The following is a 22,571-nucleotide window of genomic DNA, read 5'->3' as shown; positions in this document are numbered from 1 at the left end:
TTAAGGGGGTGAGGATGTAACACCTCGAAATTTTGTGTCCAATAATGTATTGACACGTGTCTTGGGTTTACACGTGGCACTTAATATTAAATAAAGGACTAAAGTTGACAAACCTTGAAAGTATGTAAATTCGAGGGTTATAAATGTCAAACAAGGGTAAAGTATACTGTATAGTAACCCTAAACGATGCTCGTGCCTTCAAACGAATAAATCATGGATCGTACGGAAGCGAAACGCGGAAGAAAGTGAGAGATTACAAGCTACAGGGGGTTAACTGTGTCAACATGTTTAATTATACCTCTGAGTGACCCTTTGACGTACCCGAGGCTTTGTAACAGTAAAATACGCTCACTAGAATGTACTATATAAATTCCGTGAAGTTCCGTTTTAAAACGAGACAATTATGATCAAGTTCGTACGAGAGGGGTTAAAAGCGTCAACAATGAAAGTTACGGCTTTCCGAATAATTAACAAGATAACCGGGGACTTAACAGTACGGGTAAATAACACAAGGCCCTTAGTTGTAAATAATCGAGGGCCAAATCGCAAAGTTACCCCTTCAAACCCGAAAGGTCAAGCTATTAATTACCAAAGATTTCGTTACTAAATACAAGGATTTTATTAATCATTACAAAAGATTGAAAAAAAATTTAAAAATAACCTTTACGGACCACAAGGGTCCTGCCTTACGAACCGTAAAGGGGTGAATGATTAAGCTTGTCTCCGCCACAGGCTTACGGACCGCAAGGCCCAAGCCATACGGTCCGTAAGCGATGCCCAGCGACAGGCAGCGACAGAAAGTTGGTTGTTGGCTGTTGGCTGTTTAAAGCGGTAAAACATATATGAATGGGTTTCCCAGAGGTATGGGCGTCCCCTACTCGACCCATAGCACCTTAGGACACCTGCCATTCATCCATACTCATTTGTAGTGTGTGTTGTAATGATCTAGAGGCAAGTTGTGTACTATAAATAGGCATACATGGTTCACAATTGAAGCACACCTCAAAACACACTCTCTGATCATTTCTAAAGCTCCCAAGTGCTCTCCTCTAGTTCTAAGTCTTACATCAAGTCTCTGTAAGTATGCCAAACCTTATATGGCTTTGTTTTTACTTAGTTTAGCCTAAAAGTCAATCCGTCGTAACTAACGATTGACTTTGCGATAAATCATGAATGGTCCAGTGAATTCTCGAATCAAAAATAGTTATGTGTTGGTATTTATGTGGGTAATAAACCTCTAAAAGGGTTCCCCCTGATCACCACTCTAACTAGTTCAAATGTCGAGTCAAACGTATACTTAAAAAGTCAACAGAAAGTCATTTTTGCGATTCTTGCATAATCTGTAATATAGATGGTTTGAAACCTGTTTGAACACTCATAAAACATGATATTAAGTATATTAACTTGTCTAAGCTCGTTTGATTCGGCCATTTGCCATATTGAACCGGTTCGGAGCCGAATGTCGCAAAAGTTTGACTTTTGTTTTGACTTCAGTTCTGACCCGTTTTAGTGTAATGTAGATATGCCTTAGGATTCTCTTAGGACCAGGTCACGTGATGGTATCACCCTCTGTGACCGGTTCGTTGTTGTCCGAGTCTTTTACGCATTTCCGTTAATTACTTAAAAGTTGATCGTAACGCCCTTTTTAAAATAAAACAAGTATTTCGGACACGTGAAGGGACCATAACCTTGCTTACTAAATTCTAAGCATGTCTCTAAAGTTTCACGCCAATCCGAGGTCTAGAATGGGAGTTATGCTAAATAGCGCATTTATAAGAAACTTTTGTAATAAACGGCGCAATTAGCATAACGCCTACCTAAACCAAGATTTCGTCACCAAAACTTTTACCCACTGTAGTAAAATAATATTTTGGGATTTTTAAAGATTTTTAATTAATTTTAACCTGCTCATAACCTGCGGTTATGGCTACGGTTCGGTAAATACCGAATATGCCCTTTTCGGCCAAAACTTGAGTTCTACAAGGTCTTTTGACCCGATTCCAGTTGCTACTGATTTTAAATAATAAATAAGATATTTTAGACTTATTAAACTGATCGGGAAACTCAGGTTTCCTGTAGAACTCAGAAATCCCTTTAAAGTCTTTAAAATGACCGGAAAACCCCTTTGGGGCGTATAATGAACTAAAACTCGTTACGGGCATTATGGAAGGTATCCTACTGATACTACAACCTCTTTAAAGTATATTGACTTAGGAAAACAGTGTAGGACTCCTACAGTTACCCGTTGCGCCTATTGCGCGCACGGTTCGGTTTATGTAACTAGTTTACATAAATTAGCCGATACGGGTCAAACCATATCATTTTGACCCCAAGATTCAGAGTGTGAATATTAAACCCGTATAAAACAAGTCTCCGAACTTGTTGGGTCAGAATCACATTCCATTCTCAGTTTTCGCCTTTCACGCGATTAAACCGTATCTATCCCTCGAAACTAACCGGTCTAGACTACGGCTAATATAAAGACCCGTTAGGATTCTAATAGGTTATTTTAAAACCTTCGTTCCAGAATAGGAGCCCCAGTAAAAGATATCTGTGATTTAACCGATTAAGGACAATACTTGCAAAGGTAAATACTTTTAACTTATTTTCCCTTACACGGGCTTGGGTTACGGTATATAAAATACCGCTTGATTGAGCATCAAATCTTCCATCGCTTAGGTGGTTAATTGAATAATTTGATCGGCTCATTTAAACAGTCTTGTTACTTAAAATCCTTTGGGGGGTTAATGACCATGTCCCGGATATCCTAGGCATCATTTTACGAAATGGCCACGACCTCGACACCCGGGCGTAGGCGTACACCCGGTATTATGTCTATATTATAAAAGACGTAGCCGTTGGTTTACCCACCACGGTTTTACGCAAAGTGTTGTGTTTATTGATCTTTAACCCGGACTAGATCCGGGCTACTGAACGCATAAAAGGAACATGTAATTCGTTCACAAGATTATAATTTTAAATAATTCTCCCAAGTTATAAAAGAGTTTGTGCCTCGTGCATTCACATCAATTTTAATAAACATTTTTCAAAAGTGTCGGTTGAATGTATTTACCAGTGTAAACTGACGTATTTTCCCCAAAAAGATTAACTGCAGGTACTACACGAAATCGGCTGGCAATAGCTCCTTAGCATCTTAAGAAGTCTCGCAAGCTTGATGTCTTATCTGTTGAACAACATTTTTATTTATTTTTGATCCCTCCTGTGGATACTATTCAACTATATGTGATACACTCGATATTACAATAAATGGTTGGATAATATTTATCTTTATGCTTCCGCTGTGCATTTATATATTGTGGTTTGACTATATTGTTGCCAACTACGTAACGATAATCCCCCACCGGGCCCACCGGTGATACACGTGGAAATCGGGGTGTGACAGAAAGATTCTTAAATTCCAATGAATGGTGGAATATATTCAAATTCCAATTCCAATTCCATTATGTGTCAACCAAATATTAAATTTAAAGGGAATCAATTCTAATTCCATCACAATTCCAAAGGATTCTGCAAATCAAACAGATAAGTTTCATACAAATTCTATCAATAACCTAAAACATTTGTTAATAACCCACCCCCATGATTTTTAAACGATTATAAAATTTTCCGTACTTCTTTTTTAAAAATTACATAGTAAATAAGGGCATTTTATTCCCTTTAAATTGAGTATACTATTGTTATTCTTTGTTTAGTTAGAAAAAATGACATGTTAAATGATTAAGAATGTCTAGGTGGTGAACACTAAATGAATCGTTAACTGAAAACGAAATCAACCAAAAATTGAATTAAGTGGAAACCTAATTAACCAAAAACCGGTTATCGGTTTATTTTGTATCATCGTTTAACAAAAATTAATCAAACCGAACCACTCATATTTTCATATATATATATATATATATATAGAAAAAGTATATCGTACATTACGGCTTAACGTACTTCACGTACAACAACGTGCGTGATTTGTTATATAACATGCGTGATTAATGTTTTCAATATGCGTGATTATTGTGTTTCAACATGCGTGATTTTGGATATTTGAGTTATAACGTGCGTGATTTTAAAGTCAACGTGCGTAATTACCTGTCGTACGCAATGTACGTTAACCTTCCCCTCTCTCTCTATATATATATATATATATTTCAAAATTTTATACTTCCATTTCATTTATTTCATATTTTACACCCTCTATTTTATTTATTTGTCAATTCAATTCATGTATTACTTATAACTACAAACAACATGAGGGGGAATAGTATCAGGTAGCTGTCTGGCTCCCCTCATTGGTTGTTATTTTTTCTATGTAACTTATAAACCTTTAGGTTCGCTAATATATTATTTCCATCCTTTTAGTTTTTTTAGCAAAAGTATGGTAGTGTTTTGTTTGAATTGGTTGACTCGATGTAATGTTTTTATGAGAAAGATTACATGTTAACAACTCTTAAACTGTAGGGGTGAGCATAAAACCGAATTAACCGTATCGTAACCGAAAAAACCGAACCGTAAACCGAAAAAACCGAACCGAAAACCGAAACAACCGAAGGGTCGGTTATTTATATCTTTGATAACCGCATGTTGCGGTTCGGTTATGGTTATTCTTATATTCATAACCGAAAATAACAGAACCGAACCGAATGTTTTAAACATGGCCGAATCTAGAGGACCATAAGTTTTTAAGTTAGTGTTTACGTATTTAACCATGGCCCAATCTATATGTTTTTTTTGTTGAAGTGTTTAAGTCTTTTAACCATGACCAATCTCATTAAATTTAAAACTCTAGCCCGTGTGTGTATTTTACAATTAGTGATACATTTCTGAAAGCAGAGGTGACAAGATTAGCAACTTAGGCAGCATATCAAAACAAGTGAATTTTTGTAGCAACATGTTGGGTTGACACACCTTTTTTTGACCAGTTTTTTTTTTTTTTCTTTTCTATAAGTTACTGAAGTGTCGAATATGATTGAAAAGTTGCATGTCTAAAGTTATTAGTGAAACTGAATCCATATAGGAGGTTTTATGCCTTTAAAAGACACCGTAGGTGAATTTTGACCTGTTTTGTCTGTTTTCCGTTTAAGCTAATCTTTCGTCTTACTTGTTTAACTCTTTTTCCCAGCTGCTAAGCATACAAATAACAAGTGGAAGCAAGAACTACATATATTGTAACAATGAACAATCTTGAACATATTATGGAGATGTAAGTGTAGAAAAAGAAAAAGAAAAAAAAACATTCATAATTGGCAATTTTTTTGGTTCAGAATCTCTCATTGTTGGTTGTTTTGTTAATTGATCATTATCTGCACATCTATAGCACAAGTTGTCGAGGAACACAAGTGAAACAGCAGACTAAATAGCTGTGAAAGAAGATTGAGTTTTGTGATTGATCCCACATCGGTGGAGGGTATGAAAAGGGTGGATTGTGGGGCGTATAAAAAAGGGGTTGTGGAAATGATAAAAAGTATCTTTGCGCTTGGGGCAATGACGCAGCTAATGAGGTAATAATCGAGGCGCGTCAATTGCTGGTTGAAAACTATTTCCAAACCCCCTCCTCGGCCTTGGGTCTCCCTTGGCCGTCGAGAATTTCTGGAAGGGCTCCCTCTCGAGGGTAAAGCCCTACAATCTCTAGTTCTAACATTTCATAAGGTTTTATACTATTTTTTAAAATAATTTAAATAGATTTTAAAAGTTTTTGTTCATTGTATTTCAATTGTTTTTTTGATCAAAGCTCAATGAAGTTTAATGTTTTTGCTAATGGCTCTACTTAAAAAAATCAAAGACCGGCGTTATTTTGTTTCTTCTTCGTGTTCTAGCTTCTTATTTGTTTGTGACGGAGTATATTAGTATAAAGATACCACAATTTCGTAGGGTTAAAATCATGTATTCATATCGAACAGATTCGGTTAATTCGAAACCAGAATTTGTTATTCCATTTCAATTTGGTACAAAAGAGCACTAGGCTCTGATACCACTTGCGGAATGGTACCGCGCGGTAGTGTATGGTTTACCGCGACGCGCGATAGTTTTAGTAACAAATATAATCTGATTGGTTTTCATGGAATTTTGTGCACCACATTTTGTCGTGTCCCAATTTGTAGTACATGTTTTGATTGCCAGTAGAAGACGAATGACAAGCATAACTTTTGTTACTATCAATTTTTGTGCACAACTTTTGGTCGTACCCCAAATTGTAATAGCCAAAAGAGGACAAAATACAAGCACATGTATTTGTGCTTTGAATTCACCATTTTGACGGCAAGTTTTGTTGCCTCCATAAATTGAAGTCATTAAATTTTGTGCACAAATTTCGTTGTCGTACACAAATTTGTGGTAGGCAAAACATAAGTACCCCATGTGATACTTAATTGGGTTTACCAATTTTAGTGCAAATCTTGTCTATGGCAAAAGATGCCATCCAAATTTGGTAGACCAAAGATGCCTTACGAAGTGTTTTGTAATTATTCAATATGATTACAAATTTGTTCGTATATCCATTTTGCAAATGGAAACATGTATAGTTTCTATAAATGACAAAAGATGTCATATATATGATTCTTGTAAATTGAATTCAATTTGTAAATTGGATTCATTTTTTGATTGTTTATTACTACAATTTTTTATTGAGTAAATCATTTAATTTCGATAGTAGTTAATCGATTGTTGTTTGTTTATGTTTATAAAACAGATGTTTAAAAATGCTTAAGGAGAGATTATTGTAAATATTTAGAAGTAATTTAACAGTTGGAATAAAGTATACCTTTCTTCCTTATCCGGCTAAGTAAATCTTTAATTTGATTTTTCCAAGTGACCAACCCAGCCAATTCTTCCCTACGGCCTTCTGCCTTAACGGTACTTTTGTGGCTTCAGGGCTCCAGGTTTTAGTAAAACATTAAAGATGAACATGTTGGATAAAGAAAACTGATATTTTTATTCATAACTGTTCTTCCCTAAGGAAGAACTTCTTGATATTTACATAACCCTCTCCTTTAGCAAGGAGTCTACTCGCTTCTACCCATTATAGTTTACAAAAGAAAGATTGAAAGGAAAGGAAAAGATACGGAAGACGGGATACCTAAGTTAAGAGAATTCAACTTCTTTATATAGTAGAAGTGAATTTTACAAAAGACCATTATAGCCCTTAGTTAATCGTCATGGATGACGTTTATTTACTCGACAAACCCATGTGTTGGGTCCAGTTCTCGAGTGTCTTCGTCTGAAGAATAACTGCTTTTTCCAGCCGAGGCTTTGTTTTCTTCTGAAGAAGATGCTTCACAATATTCGCACTGATGTTTTTCAATAGTGCGTTGTAACTTTTTGCAAAGTTGTTTTTTAGTGACGGGGCCCGCTTCTATTTTGTTGAAAATAATGCGTTGCTCCATTCTTTCTAGAACTTCTTTTTCATGTAGAGGTAAAGGAGTTCCACTATAGCTGGTAATTATGCAGTTGGTGCTGCAATAATTTACCTTATTAAAGCTTCCTGCTTTAATTTTTTGCAGGTTGTTTAGGATTTGTATAAATCCTTTTGCTCGAATATCAAGCCAATTTTCATAGTCTTCATCTTCGTTCATAACCCTTGAGGGGTTGACTGTTCTTGTTTTGGCAATACCAATTTCTAAATGATGGTAACTTGGAAAGGAATTTCCTTGATACCAGTCAGGGAGTGTAGAATTACACTTAATGAAGATATTGGCATCTCTTGCTACAGCAATTTTCTTGCGAAAATGTTTAATAGCTTTCTTCACTCCTTCAGATAAATTACTTATTTCAAGTAAATTAGGAGAAGGATAAATGAACTTGGCTAATCCAGCAGAAAATGCTAGAGAAACTAGTTCTGGGCTTGCACCTGGACAAAAGATAATAAGACTTTTAGTAGCCCTGTCTTCTGTGTAAATATGTTCAGATTCGAAATCGTTTTGGCTCAGGGTTCTAGCCTTTGACCAAACTGTTCTGAACTCGTCTAAAGATACAATTTCTTTTTCTTCTTTCTCTTCTTTTATTGTTGGTTTTGAGAAAGTATTCCTGAATTCAATAACCCTTTCTTTTTTCTTGGGCTTCAAAGGTTCAGGAAGAATGGTTACCTTTAAAGGTATTTCTTTTTTCCCGCAGTTTGCTGAGTATCGGGTGGCTTCTTGTTGGGCTTGTAATAATGACCCATATTTTTTGAAGGGATAGTCAGCTCTGTCAACATAATTCTTGACTACAGACCAATCTTCATATATTCCTCTGTGTTCGCCGTCAAAAATAACGTAAAATCTTGAGTTAAGATTTTCTGCTGTTTGAGCGACTTGAGAGTAACTTGGTCTAAGAGAGACCTTTGCAGTTTTTGGCAAACTGTCAGCCATCAACGGATTTGATGTGCCTTTACCAGAGCCGTTTGCTTCTGGGCTAGATGAAGATTTTAGTTCTTCATTCACTTTATTTTTGCTTTTTTCCAAAGCAACAGGAATAAACGGATTTGATTTTTCTTTACCCTTTTCCGTTTGAAAGGGAATAGATTCAGATTGTTTCCTTGCGGATTTCTGCTCTGAATTAGCAGTTGTTTCTAGACTTTCGTCATAGAGAGCTATTTGATCTTGAATAGCTTTTAATTCTATCAAAAGAATTTTTTCTTTTAGGCGTAAAGCCTTTATATTTTCCATAACTTTCAAAATTATATTTGATGTAGTGAAAGTGATGCCGTTTGAAAATTTGTAAGTCCTCCCTTATATAGGCATGAGAAAACTTTTGAGGTAGGCATACAAAGCCATTTGAAAATACGTAATTGCTTACGTAGTTTGGAATTCGCGTGTCAAGCAATCAGCTAGCACATTTTTGGCCCCCTCAAGATGCTCAATGTCGAAGGAATATCTTGAAAACCACATTTGCCATCTGACAAGACGGCCTTGTTTGTTATCTCCCGAAATTTTTTTTTTTCAGAAAATAAGTAAAATTTTTGTTATCTGTCCTGACTAAAAATTTTACAGGAGTAAGATAAATAGAAAATTTAGAAATAGTATTTTTTACCGCAAGTAATTCTTTTTCATTACTATGGTATTTTCTTTCGGCTTGTTTAAAGCTTCCAGAAGTATACTTACATATTTCTTCTTTTTCGGTTGTTCTGGCCTTCAAAACTCCTCCCCAATAATCATGAGAAGCATCTGTTTCTATAATTAAGAATTCATTTTCTTTAGGAAGATAAAGTTTGGGAAAACTGGTTAAGTTTTTCTTTATCTTTTTGATATAATCTGTATCGGATTGTTTCCATTCCCGTACATAATCCTTTTTTAATTTTACCTGTAAAGGTTTTCTAAGTTCTGCGAGTCTAGGAATATAGCTCTCAGCATAAGTTAAAATACCTAAAAATCTTTGAAGATGCTTTTTATCTTCTAAAGTATCAGGGAATTTATGTAGATTTTCCAAAATATGTTTTTGAGGACAATGAGTCCCTTGATCTATTTCAAGACCCAAAAAGTTTATCTTTGTTTTAAAAAGATTAGCTTTCTTTTTTGATAAAATAATTCCATATTTTTCAATTGTTTTTAAAACTGATAAAACATGAAAATAATGTTTATCTTCAGAGTTTGAGAAAACTATAATATCGTCGACATAGACGGTACAGTAATTTTCTAAACCTCTTAAAGCATTTTGCATATGTCTTTGAAATATGCTCGGTGCTTGTTTTAATCCAAAAGGAACTACCCTCCATTGATAGTGACCATCTGGGCATGTGAAAGCAGTTAGTAATTGTGATTCTTCATCTAACAGTACCTGCCAAAAACCATTTTTGCAGTCGAAACTAGAAAAATAGGTTTTTCCTCTTAGGAGAGTTAATATTTCCTGCATACAGGGAAGATTATGACTGTCTCCTTTAGTGGCTGTATTGATTGCCTTATAATTTACAACCATACGCTTCTTTCCTCTTCTTTTCTCAGCTTCATTTTCTACTAAGAATGCTGGAGACATGTGAGGTGATTTACTAGGAATAATTAATTTTAAATCAAGTAATTCCTTAATTTGTTTATTAAATTCTTCTCTATCCTGTGGACTGTATTTCATAGGTTTTACCCTAATAACAGTTTTAGGATCTATAAGCTCTATTGATGCTTTCATCCATTTTTTGGATTTTTCAGGATCAATAGGATTTTCTGAACAAACTTTTTCAAGTAGTTCTTCAATTTTTTGAAACTTCTGTATCTCAAGAACAAATATTTTTTCTAGTTTTATGTCCTCTTGGACTATATTAGTTCCAGGAACTTGTTTTATCTTTGAATCTTTTTTCATGGATTCAAGAAAATTGGGTTTTCCAATTTGAAAAGCCTTCGTAACCTTTTTAATCAAAATCATTTCTTGATTAAGATGAAAAGATATTCTGTCTAACCATTGAGTGAAAGGTCCATATAGTTGACAGAAATTATTTCCAAGAAGTAAATCCATACCTGAATCTTGTTGATAGATAGTAGGAATGGTAAATGGTTCTCCAGAAAAGTAGATTATTAGGTTTCTACATACCTTATCTAGTTTAATGATTTCTTTGTTGGAAATAATTGCCTTAATATCTTTGGGAGCGTTTTCCCATAGATCATCAGGAATTACATGTTTGCTTGCCAAACAAAGACTTGCCCCTGTATCTACATAACAATGTAGAGAAATTGTTTTATATCCTTTGAAAAATATTTTTCCTTTGATATAAATTGAATTTGGATTAGTTATATTTGCTAACTCAAAATAATGAGTCTGTTTTTTGTTCTCATCATCCCCCTCATTAAAAGAGTGGTTAGAATTCATTCTGAATCTTCCGTTGAAGGTTCAGAGGATGACAAGTTGTCTACTATTTCTAATGAATATACTTGTGTATAGCCATCAAAAATATTTTCAGAAGGAAAATATCCGTCAATTTCAGCTTCCAAAATAAATTTTAATTTTTCTAGAAATTTTTGTCTGTTGGGACATTCGTTGGCGTAATGTCCTTCTTCAGAACATATCCAGCAACGACATTTTTTCTTTCCTTGAGGACAAATCTTAGGTTTTTCTTTAGAAAAGTATTTTCCCGGTAAAAATTTTCTTTTCTTGGTTTTCCAAAAACGTTTCTTAGTTTTTGTTCTATATTTATTTTTATATTTCTTTTTGAAATAACCTCTATCTTTTGTTGGTTCACAGCCAAAAGATAGTTGTGGTAGCTCAGTGAGTTTTTTGCAACAGTTTTTATTAAAACGTTTTAATTGTTTCTGTTTATCAGAAAAATCACAGTATGTTGCAATTTCCTCTTTGACAATTCTTGTAGCAAACCCGAGAGAGTGCATTGTAAACTGATTTTTTTCTTTATTCCATCGTTCTTTTGCTTTTTCTCCGACGATGGGAATTTTCATTAAATAGGCATCAATCCATGAATAGAATTCACCTGTGCCTAATTTATATAAATTTGTTTCATAAAGACAAGTGAAATCGTCTAAAAGACATATATCACAAAGTTGTGCTTTGGCAAGATTTTGTCTTGCTTTTTCTAGCAACTTTTGATTTTCACGGTCTTTATCTGTCATGAAGTCAAGTCCTAAAAACATCATGTACAATGCATTTATTATTTGATCAAAAAGATCCTCACCATGCATATTTTCATCCCAAGTTGTTCCTTTGATGAAGTTTTGCACAATTCCTGCAGACTTATGTTCAACTAATAATAACAAAGCCTTAGCTTGCTTGAATTCTTCTGGATTAGTCTGAATGATTAGACTGATCTCAGTGTTCCATTTATCAATTACCTCTTTTCTTTTGTCGAGGTTAAAGATACAATCAATTTTAATAGTATTAATAGTAGTAGAACTACCATTATCATTACTATTAGAATCAGGTATACCTTTATGATACGGCATGGAAAATTCCGTATTCTTTTTTCTATTGAAACGTCTGTTATTATTGCTCGTAGAGGCTTTATTTAATCTATGTTTTGGAGACATTTCAATATTAGAAGAACTTTCTTCAGTCTCGGGTTCTTCCTTTAGACCAAAGATCCGTGGTTCCTCCTTTTCTAAGACAAAGATTCTTTCTTTATCTTTAGAAAAATATTTTTCATTTAACATTTTGTTTTCTGAAAACTTTTGTTCACATTCTTTGTCATCTAATGAAATCAGGTGAACAAGTTCATTTACTTGTTCAATTGGAAGGGTTTCCAATTGTTCATCTAAAATTTTCTCCAACTTTTGAATGATGGAACTCATTTTATCCACAGGATAAAATAATCTTGTTATTTTTTAATTTTTGAACGTCTTTTTCCATAAAGGAATTTTTTTCTTTTTAAATTAGTTAATTCAAAAAGTTTATCAGATGGATGAATATTCCAATCCAAAAGTAATTCATAAATTCTTTGATTATTTCTTTCTAGATAGAAACAATGTCTAGAAATCTCTAGATCTATTTTTCTAAAAAGGTTTTTCATTTGACCTTTATTAGTCATTTGAAGTTGATCCAAAAGGCCATGTTAATGCATTTGGACTTTTAGAGCTTCCTAGAGATGGATTTCCAACGTTGAAGTTTGGAAATGAATATTTTCGAGAGCTTCTTTCTTTGCTCACTTTTTCTTTTTTCTTTTCAAGCAAAAGAATTTCAGAATTTATTTTTTCGTCAACTTTTTCTGAAATATCCTTTATGATTTTTGCAGCAATTGCTTCAAGATTTTCGTTAGTAGATAAAACTTCTACCTTATTAATTAAATCTCTAAGCATTTCTTCTATTTTACCAAGAGAACTCATGCTAATAAGCGTTTTTGCTTATAAGTAATATGCAAATAACTTAAAAGGGGTTTTAAAGACATTACGTCCCAATAACCTCTTTTAAGATTTCTCCATATTTGTCTATTCTTTCAGACATGGATCGCATTAAGTCGTCAGCGTTACTAGATTCTCTTATTTGTAAAGAGGGTCCAGCAAAACTGTGTCTAGGTTTTGTTCCTAGAATATGTTTATTTCGTGCAATATCAATTGCCCAATTTTCTTGTAATTGTGAAGGCTCAGAAAATTTACTTCCTTCGACAATTCCAATTTCTGAGAAAATATCTTCAATTGTTATATTTTCTTTTTCCTTATACTTAAATGAATGAGTACTATTAGTTAAAGCATACGAAATTAAATAATTAATCGTAAAAACTTTATTTCCTGGTTCCATAAGGTCAGTTCTTTCACACTGATGTATAAAACATAGAGTTTTATCAAAATCTTTTGAATCTCGATGTAAAGCAAATTTAGGATAAATAGTAAACATGAATTTACCATAAGCTAAATTTCCTTGAATTGCTCCCAAAAGAGCATCTTGTCTATTAATAATTCTATTATCAACAAGGGCCATTTTTATGGGGAAATTTATTCCATCTCTAAATTGTGCTTTTAGGAGAATTTTGACTGCTCCTATATGTACCATATTGAGAGATTTTCTCAACTCTGGTTTAATATGTAAAAGTCTTTTTGCTATTTCCCCTTTTGTAAGAAGTGGCAAATAGACTTCTCCCGATGTATTTTTTATGTCCACCGAAAGTTCTTCAGTGTTAAAACAATAAAATATATTATTTTTTCTAGAAAAGGCTCTAGACACTAAATTATGTAATGTTTTCGTTTGATTAAAAACTTGTTTTGTGTCAAGCTTGATTTTAAGCTTGCTAATTTTTGTTAATTGATCAGAGTTAATCATATAATCTGATACAAAACCCTTTTCGTTTTCACTGAAGTTTATTACCTCAGTGTTTTGTTTTGATTCTTCCGAATCGTCTTTAAATAATTTTTTGTTTTCCATTTAAAAAGGGAAGTATCTTATTTTTTAAAAAAAAGAGCACTAGGCTCTGATACCACTTGCGGAATGGTACCGCGGGTCTCCCTTGGCCGTCGAGAATTTCTGGAAGGGCTCCCTCTCGAGGGTAAAGCCCTACAATCTCTAGTTCTAACATTTCATAAGGTTTTATACTATTTTTTAAAATAATTTAAATAGATTTTAAAAGTTTTTGTTCATTGTATTTCAATTGTTTTTTTGATCAAAGCTCAATGAAGTTTAATGTTTTTGCTAATGGCTCTACTTAAAAAAATCAAAGACCGGCGTTATTTTGTTTCTTCTTCGTGTTCTAGCTTCTTATTTGTCTGTGACGGAGTATATTAGTATAAAGATACCACAATTTCGTAGGGTTAAAATCATGTATTCATATCGAACAGATTCGGTTAATTCGAAACCAGAATTTGTTATTCCATTTCAATTTGGTACAAATATTGGGCCGTTCAAGTAAAGTTTGAATAAGGAACACAGGTAAAACATGCCCATATGACATCAGAATGTATAAAAATGGTCGGATAGTAACATACCTAAATCGCATAGAAGGCCCGTATCAACAAAAGGTTAGGAGGGAATGCAGTTTCCTGCATCTGTATACATGACCTATACAGGATGCAGCTGTGGATAATCGTGAAGCATTTCTTGTTATGTAACATGTCAGGTAAACAACAAAAATTCATGATTTAAGAGCTAGCAAGGAAAACAAGTGCAAATAGGTCTCTCCATAATACCTCCTCATGACTTGAGGCACTTTGCTTTCTGATGTTGAACTTGTAATTAGTTTTAGTGAACAGTTTTCCAAAAAAGATGGTTGTTCATTTGAGACAGCCGAGCAGATTATTATGGACCCATGGAGCCCCGACTCGTTATCCTTCCACTGTCATGAGTGAGGGGTTTTCGCAGCTCTGTGAAGCCAGCCTTACGCAGTGCCCCCTGCTTTAGGAACCACGTGACCCAAGCCTTCGCTCGAGCCACATGGTCCAACTCACAACTTGGAACGGGCAAGCCAGTTTGTGCACCGATGGAGCCAACCTGGCTGGGCCGAATCACTGTCCAGCCATCTTTAATACCCTCACTTGAGTTACAGGCAAGCGCTACCAAGCCCAGTGGCATTGGATCTGCAAATGTGTTTTATAAATAAGAGGAATGATTTTTCTTCAGTCGATGTGGGATAGAAATGGTACTTCCTTTAAACATAAACTTTAACATATCAGAATGAGCAATATTTATTTTTGCATATTTTGGACTTAGATAACGGCTTAGTAATTTACTTGTCATCCAAAAACCAAATGATAGTCCACAAATATATCGCCCGTTGATAGGTGATGCATGGCCCGAGTTGAATGGTCAAAATCGCTCCATCTATAAAGAGTTTACTGCTTGCTTATCTTCTTCCTAGCTGCCAATGCTTACCATTGATAAGTTCCAGCAAACACGATACGAATAGGGGTGCCATAATATTGCAATGATTAAAGCTGCATTGCTTATGGTTCTTTGGTTTCTAATAAATACTTTTTTTTTAAATATATTTAGTTAAAACTTACAAAGATAAAAGGTAAGTAAATTGTACTGTAAAATATAAATTATTTAGATATTTATAGATATAAAAAGCATGGTTTATGATCTAGCAAAGAAAACAATTGCAAACAGGTCTCACCAGAATATTGTTTGAAGGGATAGATGCAAGCTTTTGCAAAGCTATCTTCACAAGTTCCCTCGTTTTGATCGGTGGCAGTTCATGTGCGCCGCTAGCAGCCACAATGATCGTAACCTTTTAACCAGAAAACATATTTTTAGTCTAGGAATGTTTGAAAGAGTTGTGTTTGGAGAAAGATTATGTTAATTCTGAGTATTCAGAATCAGACCACATCAGATACCTCCTCATGACTTGTTTGTTACTCTTTGCTTTCTGATGAAATTGATGAGGGTCTCCTCATCCCTTTCTTCGTTAGAAAGTTTGTTAAATCGTTTCTTGCATTCCTCTACTCCCCTCTTCACTTCCACCTGCAGCATATTAATAAACAAAATTTCATACTTTTAAGGTTCCGATTATCACACATTTGACTCTAAGAGTCCACTGTTCGAACTGGTTGACTTTTTTTTATGACTAATTGTAAGCAGAACCAATGATAGGTTGGGAGTTTCTGGATGAGGTTCGATGTGTTTCCCTGATTTTTGCAACAACTTCTGAAATATCAAAAAAAAAAAAAAAAAAGATGGTTGTTCATTTGAGACAGCCAAGTAGATTATTATGGATCCATGGAGCCCCGGCTCGTTATCCTTCCACTGTCGTGAGCGAGGGGTTTTCGCAGCTCTGTGAAGCCAGCCTTACGCAGTGCCCCCTGCTTTAGGAACCACGTGACCCGAGCCTTCGCTCAAACCACATGATCCAACTCACAACTTGGAACGGGCAAGCCAGTTTGTGCACCAATGGAGCCAACCTGACTGGGCTAAATCACTGTCCAACCATCTTTGATACCCTCACTTGAGTTACAGGCAAGCGCTACCAAGCCCGGTGACAAATGGTCCGCAAATGTGTTTTATAAAGAAGAGGAAAGATTATTTCTCAGGCGATGTGGGATAGAAATGGTACTCTTTTTTTATGTAAATAATAGTAATATCAGGATGGGCAATATTTGTTTTGCATATTTTGGACTTAAATAACAGCTTACTAATTTACCTGTCGATCAAAAAAACAAATGATGCTCAACAGATAATGATGTTTAAAGAAAGCTTATCTAACAGATCTGAGAGTTTTTATGTAGTTGATGTACAATTGATATTCTCAACCACAACCTAAAATTTATGTGGTAACCTTAAAAGAATATATAAACATGAAGAATTAATCAAATGTGGAGTTAATTATAGGAATGTGAGAGATGTAGACGCAGAGGTCGACGGTAGCAGCAAGGGCAGCAGATTCATGGATGACAACATGTTTGTTTGCTAGAATGTATCTAGCATTATATGCTTTCGTCTCGCGTGATACACATGGGTTTGCAATCCCGCCATGTACTAATGTGCGAGGTGTATCACATCAATGATATTATACTCTTAAGAATCCATCAAGCACAACGTCCACATCTTTCTTATAGTTAAGGTTATGGGGTTAAGATCTTTGTTATGGTTATTATACTTTGATGGTATTTGCAACAAAAGGGTTACTTAGGTTGAAATTATGTAAATTGAGCAATATCCACAAATCCACTCTTTTGTGTTTAGTCATGCCCATGTGAATTTGTATTTAGACATTCAAAACTATGATGCTTACCAATTTGCCATTGAGAACAACCATTCTCTATTACGAATAAAGCGTTTAAGTCATGTGTATCGCGTGTTAATTTGGTCCTACAATGGTTTTCTCATCGGTGTGAATTATGTGTGTTTAGCATGTTTCCTACATTAAGACTAATTATACGTTGTATAAGAACAATATGAACTTATCGAATTGAAAACGAAACTTTGGAACATCCATTTCAAAAAGCACCATGTGGGACACAAGGTTGCTGATGCGTGATCGCTTCTGAAAGTAGGATTCAGAGTCTGTTCTGTTATTGATCTTCTGGAAGATATATAGAATACAAGATTTGACCTATTCTAGGTCATTTCCAAATATATAGCTAACTATCTTACATATATATCGGACTATAAATTATACTAGGTCTATCATTATCATGCTAATATACCCCCGCAGTCGAAGCGGGAGGAGGACTAACGGTGAGACTGGATCTGAAATCCTCAAAGAGAATGCGTGGCAGTCCTTTAGTAAAAATGTCAGCTATTTGATATCTATAGGGAACATGGAGCACACGAGCTAATCCTTTGGCGACTTTTTCACGATCAAAATGGATGTCCATCTCAATATGCTTCGTGCGTTGGTGTTGAACAGGGTTCCCGGTTGGATAAATGGCACTAACATTGTCACAATAGATTAGTGTGGCATGAGTAGGTGGACAGTGTAGTTCCAGGAGTAAATTTCTGAGCCAACAGATTTCGGATACGAAATTGGCTACACCGCGATACTCGGCTTCGGCACTAGAACATGATAGTGTCGGTTGGCGTTTAGATGACCAAGAAAGAAGATTATCGCCCATGTAAACACAATAACCGGAGGTGGATCGTCTCGTGTCGGGGCAGCCTCCCCAATCGGCATCCGTATAAATTATACTAGGTCTATCATGCTAATAGCTTCCTTTACTATAAACTTTTTAGCAGTTAGTTTATGGTCGAACCGTAGATTGGTTGTGCTAGGGTGAAACTTTTCTTCAGTGTTAGAAAACATATGAAGAAATAAAGACCCTTCGGTTGTATTTAACTAACAACAAAACACTTATTACAACGATTGTATCACTGGTTACAACTTTCATGAGACAAAAGAATATATACATAATAACTATTGAGGGACAGTATATGATCAATACAAGAGGTAATGTGCATAGTACCACTGCATGGATCTTCAAGAACATATGCAATGGATCTTCAACATGAAAACTCAAGAAACATTATTTTCGATATTTTTATCATCATCATTATCGTCGTCACCATCATCACTTGCATGGTCTAAGAAACCGTCAAGGTACCATGGCAATTTCTCCATATTGGCACCCCGTGGAGCATAGGCTCGCCATTTTTGGCCCGCTATCATATCGGGTGATAGTCCCCATTGTTGCATCTGTTCATCAGAGTGGTGAACTGCTAGACTGTACTCACCACCCGAACCTAATTGCATCACTCGGAACTCACAGTTGTCAAAATTGTGCAAGTACTCGAACTGCTCAACGGTCCACTTGAACCACTTCATCAAGAACACTCGCGAAGCGACCCCGTGTGAGACTATGATCAGGTTTAGGTCTGTTGACAGGTCATGATTAAGCCGGTTCATGTCTATGTCTCTCCATAAAGATTCAAGAAAGCCTGCACATTTTTAAAAGTTATTTCCCAAATGTTTAACCCGTACGTATCCGTATCGCTACCATCATAGATCAAACAACTGATCCTACAACAAATCATCAACAAAACACTTACTAGAAACACGATCATACACATCAGCAGCAGACTCACCCTCGGGAAACCGATAAAAAAACCTACCAAACCTCTGTCTAACATCCTTAATCACCTTCATTTCTTCAGTAATCTGAAAATTCCCAAAATCCTGTTCCCTAATCCTACATTCCTCTCTAACTCCAATCACACACTTCCTAGGAAACGATCTCGCAATCTCCCGGAGACTCGATCGAGTTCGCGTGTACGGTGAAACATAGAAGTAGACTTTCCAGGTGTCCGGGAGGCTGTCCGAACCGGAAACTAGTTGGCGGATCTGGGTTCCGGCGAGTCTGGCCTGAGAGATTCCTTGTTGGATGAGTGCGATCTGGTGGTCCGGTACGGTGGAGTAGGTTGAACCGTCGCGGTTGCCTTCACTCTCGCCGTGACGGATCAGTATTATTCGTTTTGGGAGGCGGTCAACTCCTCCGTGTTCGAACATTCTGTAAGTTAGATGTAAATCTTGGGTGTCGTGTTGTTGCAACGAAATTGTCGGTGACTGGCACTTTAGTTTTGACTTTTACGCTGTGTTCCCAAGTTTACTAAAGAAAGAAAAGAAAAGAAAGATTAAGAGAGAAAAGAAAATAAGAGAAAGAAAAATATACAAATTTATTTTACGTTCCAGAGTTTGAAGAAAATGAAAAGAAAAGAAAAGAAAATAAACATTTTGTGTGTTTCCGAGTGCAGAGAAAAAGAAAAGAAAGTGACAATTTTACTATTATACCCTTTTAAGTAAAATAAAAAAAAAAAAAACATGACAAGTGATGATACCATAACTGAGTTTTCTTTAAAACATTTCGTTTTCTTCAAATCCATCTATATGTCTTAGTGTAAACAACTAAAAAGAATCAAATCACAACTAAAAAAGAATCAAATCACAAATTTATAAGTTACTCATGCATATAGTTTAACTAGTTATACTTAACTAGTTATATACCATCATCAAGGAGACTACATTAATTCACAAATAGATGAAACATTGAAGTTTACTAGAAAGGTGCATGTGCTTGCAATATGGGCGTATGACATAATTTGGGCACTTGCAGAGTCCATTGAGAGAGTTGGAGTCCCACAAAATGGCACGTTGCTTCTAAATGAGATTTTGAAATCCATGTTTAAAGGCATGGGTGGTGAGTTTAGGCTTACTGAAAGAGATATATAACTGTTAGCTCAAAAGATCCAGCAGCTAAATATTATCATGTTGATAAATTACTGAATCAGGCTCTTACGACGCAAACCGTTTCAACGCATACCGTTTGGACGCGAACCGTTTGGACGCAAACCGTTTCAACGCATACCGTTTGGACGCAAACCGTTTCAACGCATACCGTTTGGACGCGAACCGTTTCGACCCGTACCGTTTCAAATCGAACCATTTCGACCCGTGCCGTTTCGACCCAAACGGTTTTGAATCGAACCGTTTCGACCCGTACCGTTTCGACGCCAACCGTTTCGACCTGAACCGTTTCGACCCGTGATGGAGGTTGCAAAACAAGAGCGTTAAGTGTGTTATTTTACGTATCTTATTGTGTTCTAAGCGATTACGCGTCTCGAATATGTTAACTACGAAGGTTTGTGGTTTTTCAGGTTAAGCGCGTAAAATGGTGAAGTTACAGTAGTTAGAGATGAAGCAGAACGGTCAAACTTAATAAACATAGTAAATGGTGTTGTTTGGGATTGGTTTCGGGCCGAATGCTAGCTTGGAGTTGCGAGAAAGATAAAAGAATGAAGTCTCGAGCTTGTTGGTAAATTATGTAAAGTTGGAATGCATGCAAAGCCAAAGAAACAGAAATTACGGACCGTAGCCTACGGCTTACGGTCCGTAGATTACGGTTGAAGGCAGAAGGCAGACTTGTGACATCAGCACATGTGGAAGGGACTATTTTAATCAAGTCACAAAGTAATATAATATCATCACATCATGACTCTAGAACACGGGCCATATATTCATGTGGATTGAATGATCTTCACCTCCACCTTAGTCGATGTGAACGAATGATGATCAGTTGATGTCTTTTTATTATTATAATTGGTGCCCTCGAGAAAAACCCCTGAATATGGCGACTGCCCTTTTGATCCCTTACTTCAAAGCCCATGTGTTGGCGGCCCAATCCACAAAGGTCAAGACCCTCACATGCACCCTCAAGTCTGCGAGCCCACTTCTCACATCTGTTGACTATCTCCAAAAAGATCCACGTGATGATAGCTGTGTTCCTTTCTTGCATGTAGTGGTGCACAAATCGGGTTTTTTTAAAAACCGGGTTTCGGGTAGGATCGGGTTCGGGTAGGATCGGATTTTACAAAATCGGGTTTTTTTTAAAACCGGGTCGGGTCCGGGTCCGGGTTCTCTACCAAAAATGTATACCCTATATACCCGGGTTCGGGTAGGGTTCGGGTCGGGTTTTATAAAACCCGGGTATTATAATACTCTATTTCCGGGTTCGGGTCCGGTTCGGGTATTCATCGGGTAGGGTTCGGGTATGCATCGGGTTGGGAAAAAACCCGCACCGGGTATTAAAAAAACCCGACCGGAACTATGCTTATAAAATGTATCAAACATAACTCTCACACATAGACATCAAATCTATTGATAAACAGAGGCACAATTTATAGTTCTTCATGTGGTTATTCTTGAACTTTATAAACAGAGGCACAATTTACTAAATACAAAAACTAATAATGATATTAAACAAACAAAGAAAATAGAAGGGCCAACATATATTGGCATATTTGTTTCCACTTGTAATGAAATATACTAAATAATTAAGTAGCGGTGGCAAATATCATTAGAAACCTAATAATTAAACAAGATTACATCAAAGTGCATACATAATTTTGTTAAACAATAAGAACTAGAAGTCTTAATGCATACATAATTAAACAAGATTACATCAAAATCGGGTTTTTTTAAAAACCGGTTCCGGGTATTTATAAAACCCGGTTCCGGGTTCGGGTTCGGGTATTTATAAAACCGGGTTTCGGGTATAAACCGGGTATAAAAAAACCCGGTTCCGGGTTCGGGTTTTAGATCAAATATGCATACCCGGTCCCTACCCTACGGGTAGGGTCGGGTTCGGGTTCGGGTATAAAAAAACCGGGTTTTATAATACCCGGTTCCGGGTTTTTTTTCGGGTCCGGGTCCGGGTTCGGGTTTTTTGTGCACCACTACTTGCATGTGCCGTCCAAAAGGTTATCGATGTTATCAGCCCATCAACATTAATTCCCTCCTCTCAATATGGCGGCCCACCAAAAGAAATTCAAAGTCACCTCATGTATTGGCCCAAGATGTCAGCGTTTAATGATGATGATGTTTTTGTTGACTATTCTCTTAATGGCCTCCACTTGCAATGATGATCTTGGATGTTTTGTTCCTTCTTGCCTGCCGTCGATATATGTATGATGATGTTGCCCTATATTTTTCCTTAATATTCACGTGACCCCTTAATTAATTATGACGTTTCTTTTTTTTTTAATCCTTTGATGCTCCACGTGATGTCCAAAATAAGCAAGCCGCCCCCTCTTGATTTGTGATGTGCTTGTGTCTTAGCCCAAAAGAGTCCACGTGATCCTAGCCTGCTCCAATCCACATGAATATATGGCCCGTGTTCTAGAGTCATGATGTGATGATATTATATTACTTTGTGACTTGATTAAAATAGTCCCTTCCACATGTGCTGATGTCACAAGTCAAGTCTGCCTTCTGCCTTCAACCGTAATCTACGGACCGTAAGCCGTAG

The 22,571-nt window shown here is 36.0% G+C and overlaps 2 protein-coding genes and 1 non-coding gene across 3 annotated transcripts; 1 reads left to right on the top strand and 2 right to left on the bottom strand.

Annotated features, from left to right (window-relative positions):
- Positions 1-5,475: 5,475 nt before the first annotated feature.
- On the top strand, positions 5,476-5,628 carry LOC118486832. Its single transcript, XR_004879999.1, has one exon. It is a non-coding gene; the product is annotated as a U4 spliceosomal RNA (small nuclear RNA).
- A 7,167-nt stretch (positions 5,629-12,795) lies between these two features.
- Positions 12,796-13,326, bottom strand: LOC110907373. Its single transcript, XM_022152366.1, has one exon. The coding sequence runs from the start codon at positions 13,324-13,326 to the stop codon at positions 12,796-12,798; it is 531 nt and encodes a 176-aa protein (XP_022008058.1).
- Positions 13,327-18,077: 4,751 nt separating this feature from the next.
- LOC110903721 (phosphoglycerate mutase-like protein AT74) lies at positions 18,078-19,339 on the bottom strand. The gene is made up of 2 exons (XM_022149501.2): positions 18,820-19,339; positions 18,078-18,708 (listed from the first exon to the last, which is right to left on the bottom strand). Exons 1-2 carry the CDS (start codon positions 19,274-19,276, stop codon positions 18,287-18,289), a joined length of 879 nt encoding a protein of 292 aa, XP_022005193.1. The 5' UTR covers positions 19,277-19,339; the 3' UTR covers positions 18,078-18,286.
- Between the last annotated feature and the right edge of the window lie 3,232 nt (positions 19,340-22,571).

Source organism: Helianthus annuus, chromosome 14 (genome assembly GCF_002127325.2).
Source record: "Helianthus annuus cultivar XRQ/B chromosome 14, HanXRQr2.0-SUNRISE, whole genome shotgun sequence".
Lineage (NCBI taxonomy): Eukaryota > Viridiplantae > Streptophyta > Magnoliopsida > Asterales > Asteraceae > Helianthus > Helianthus annuus.
This window is presented reverse-complemented; position numbering and strand designations above follow the sequence as displayed.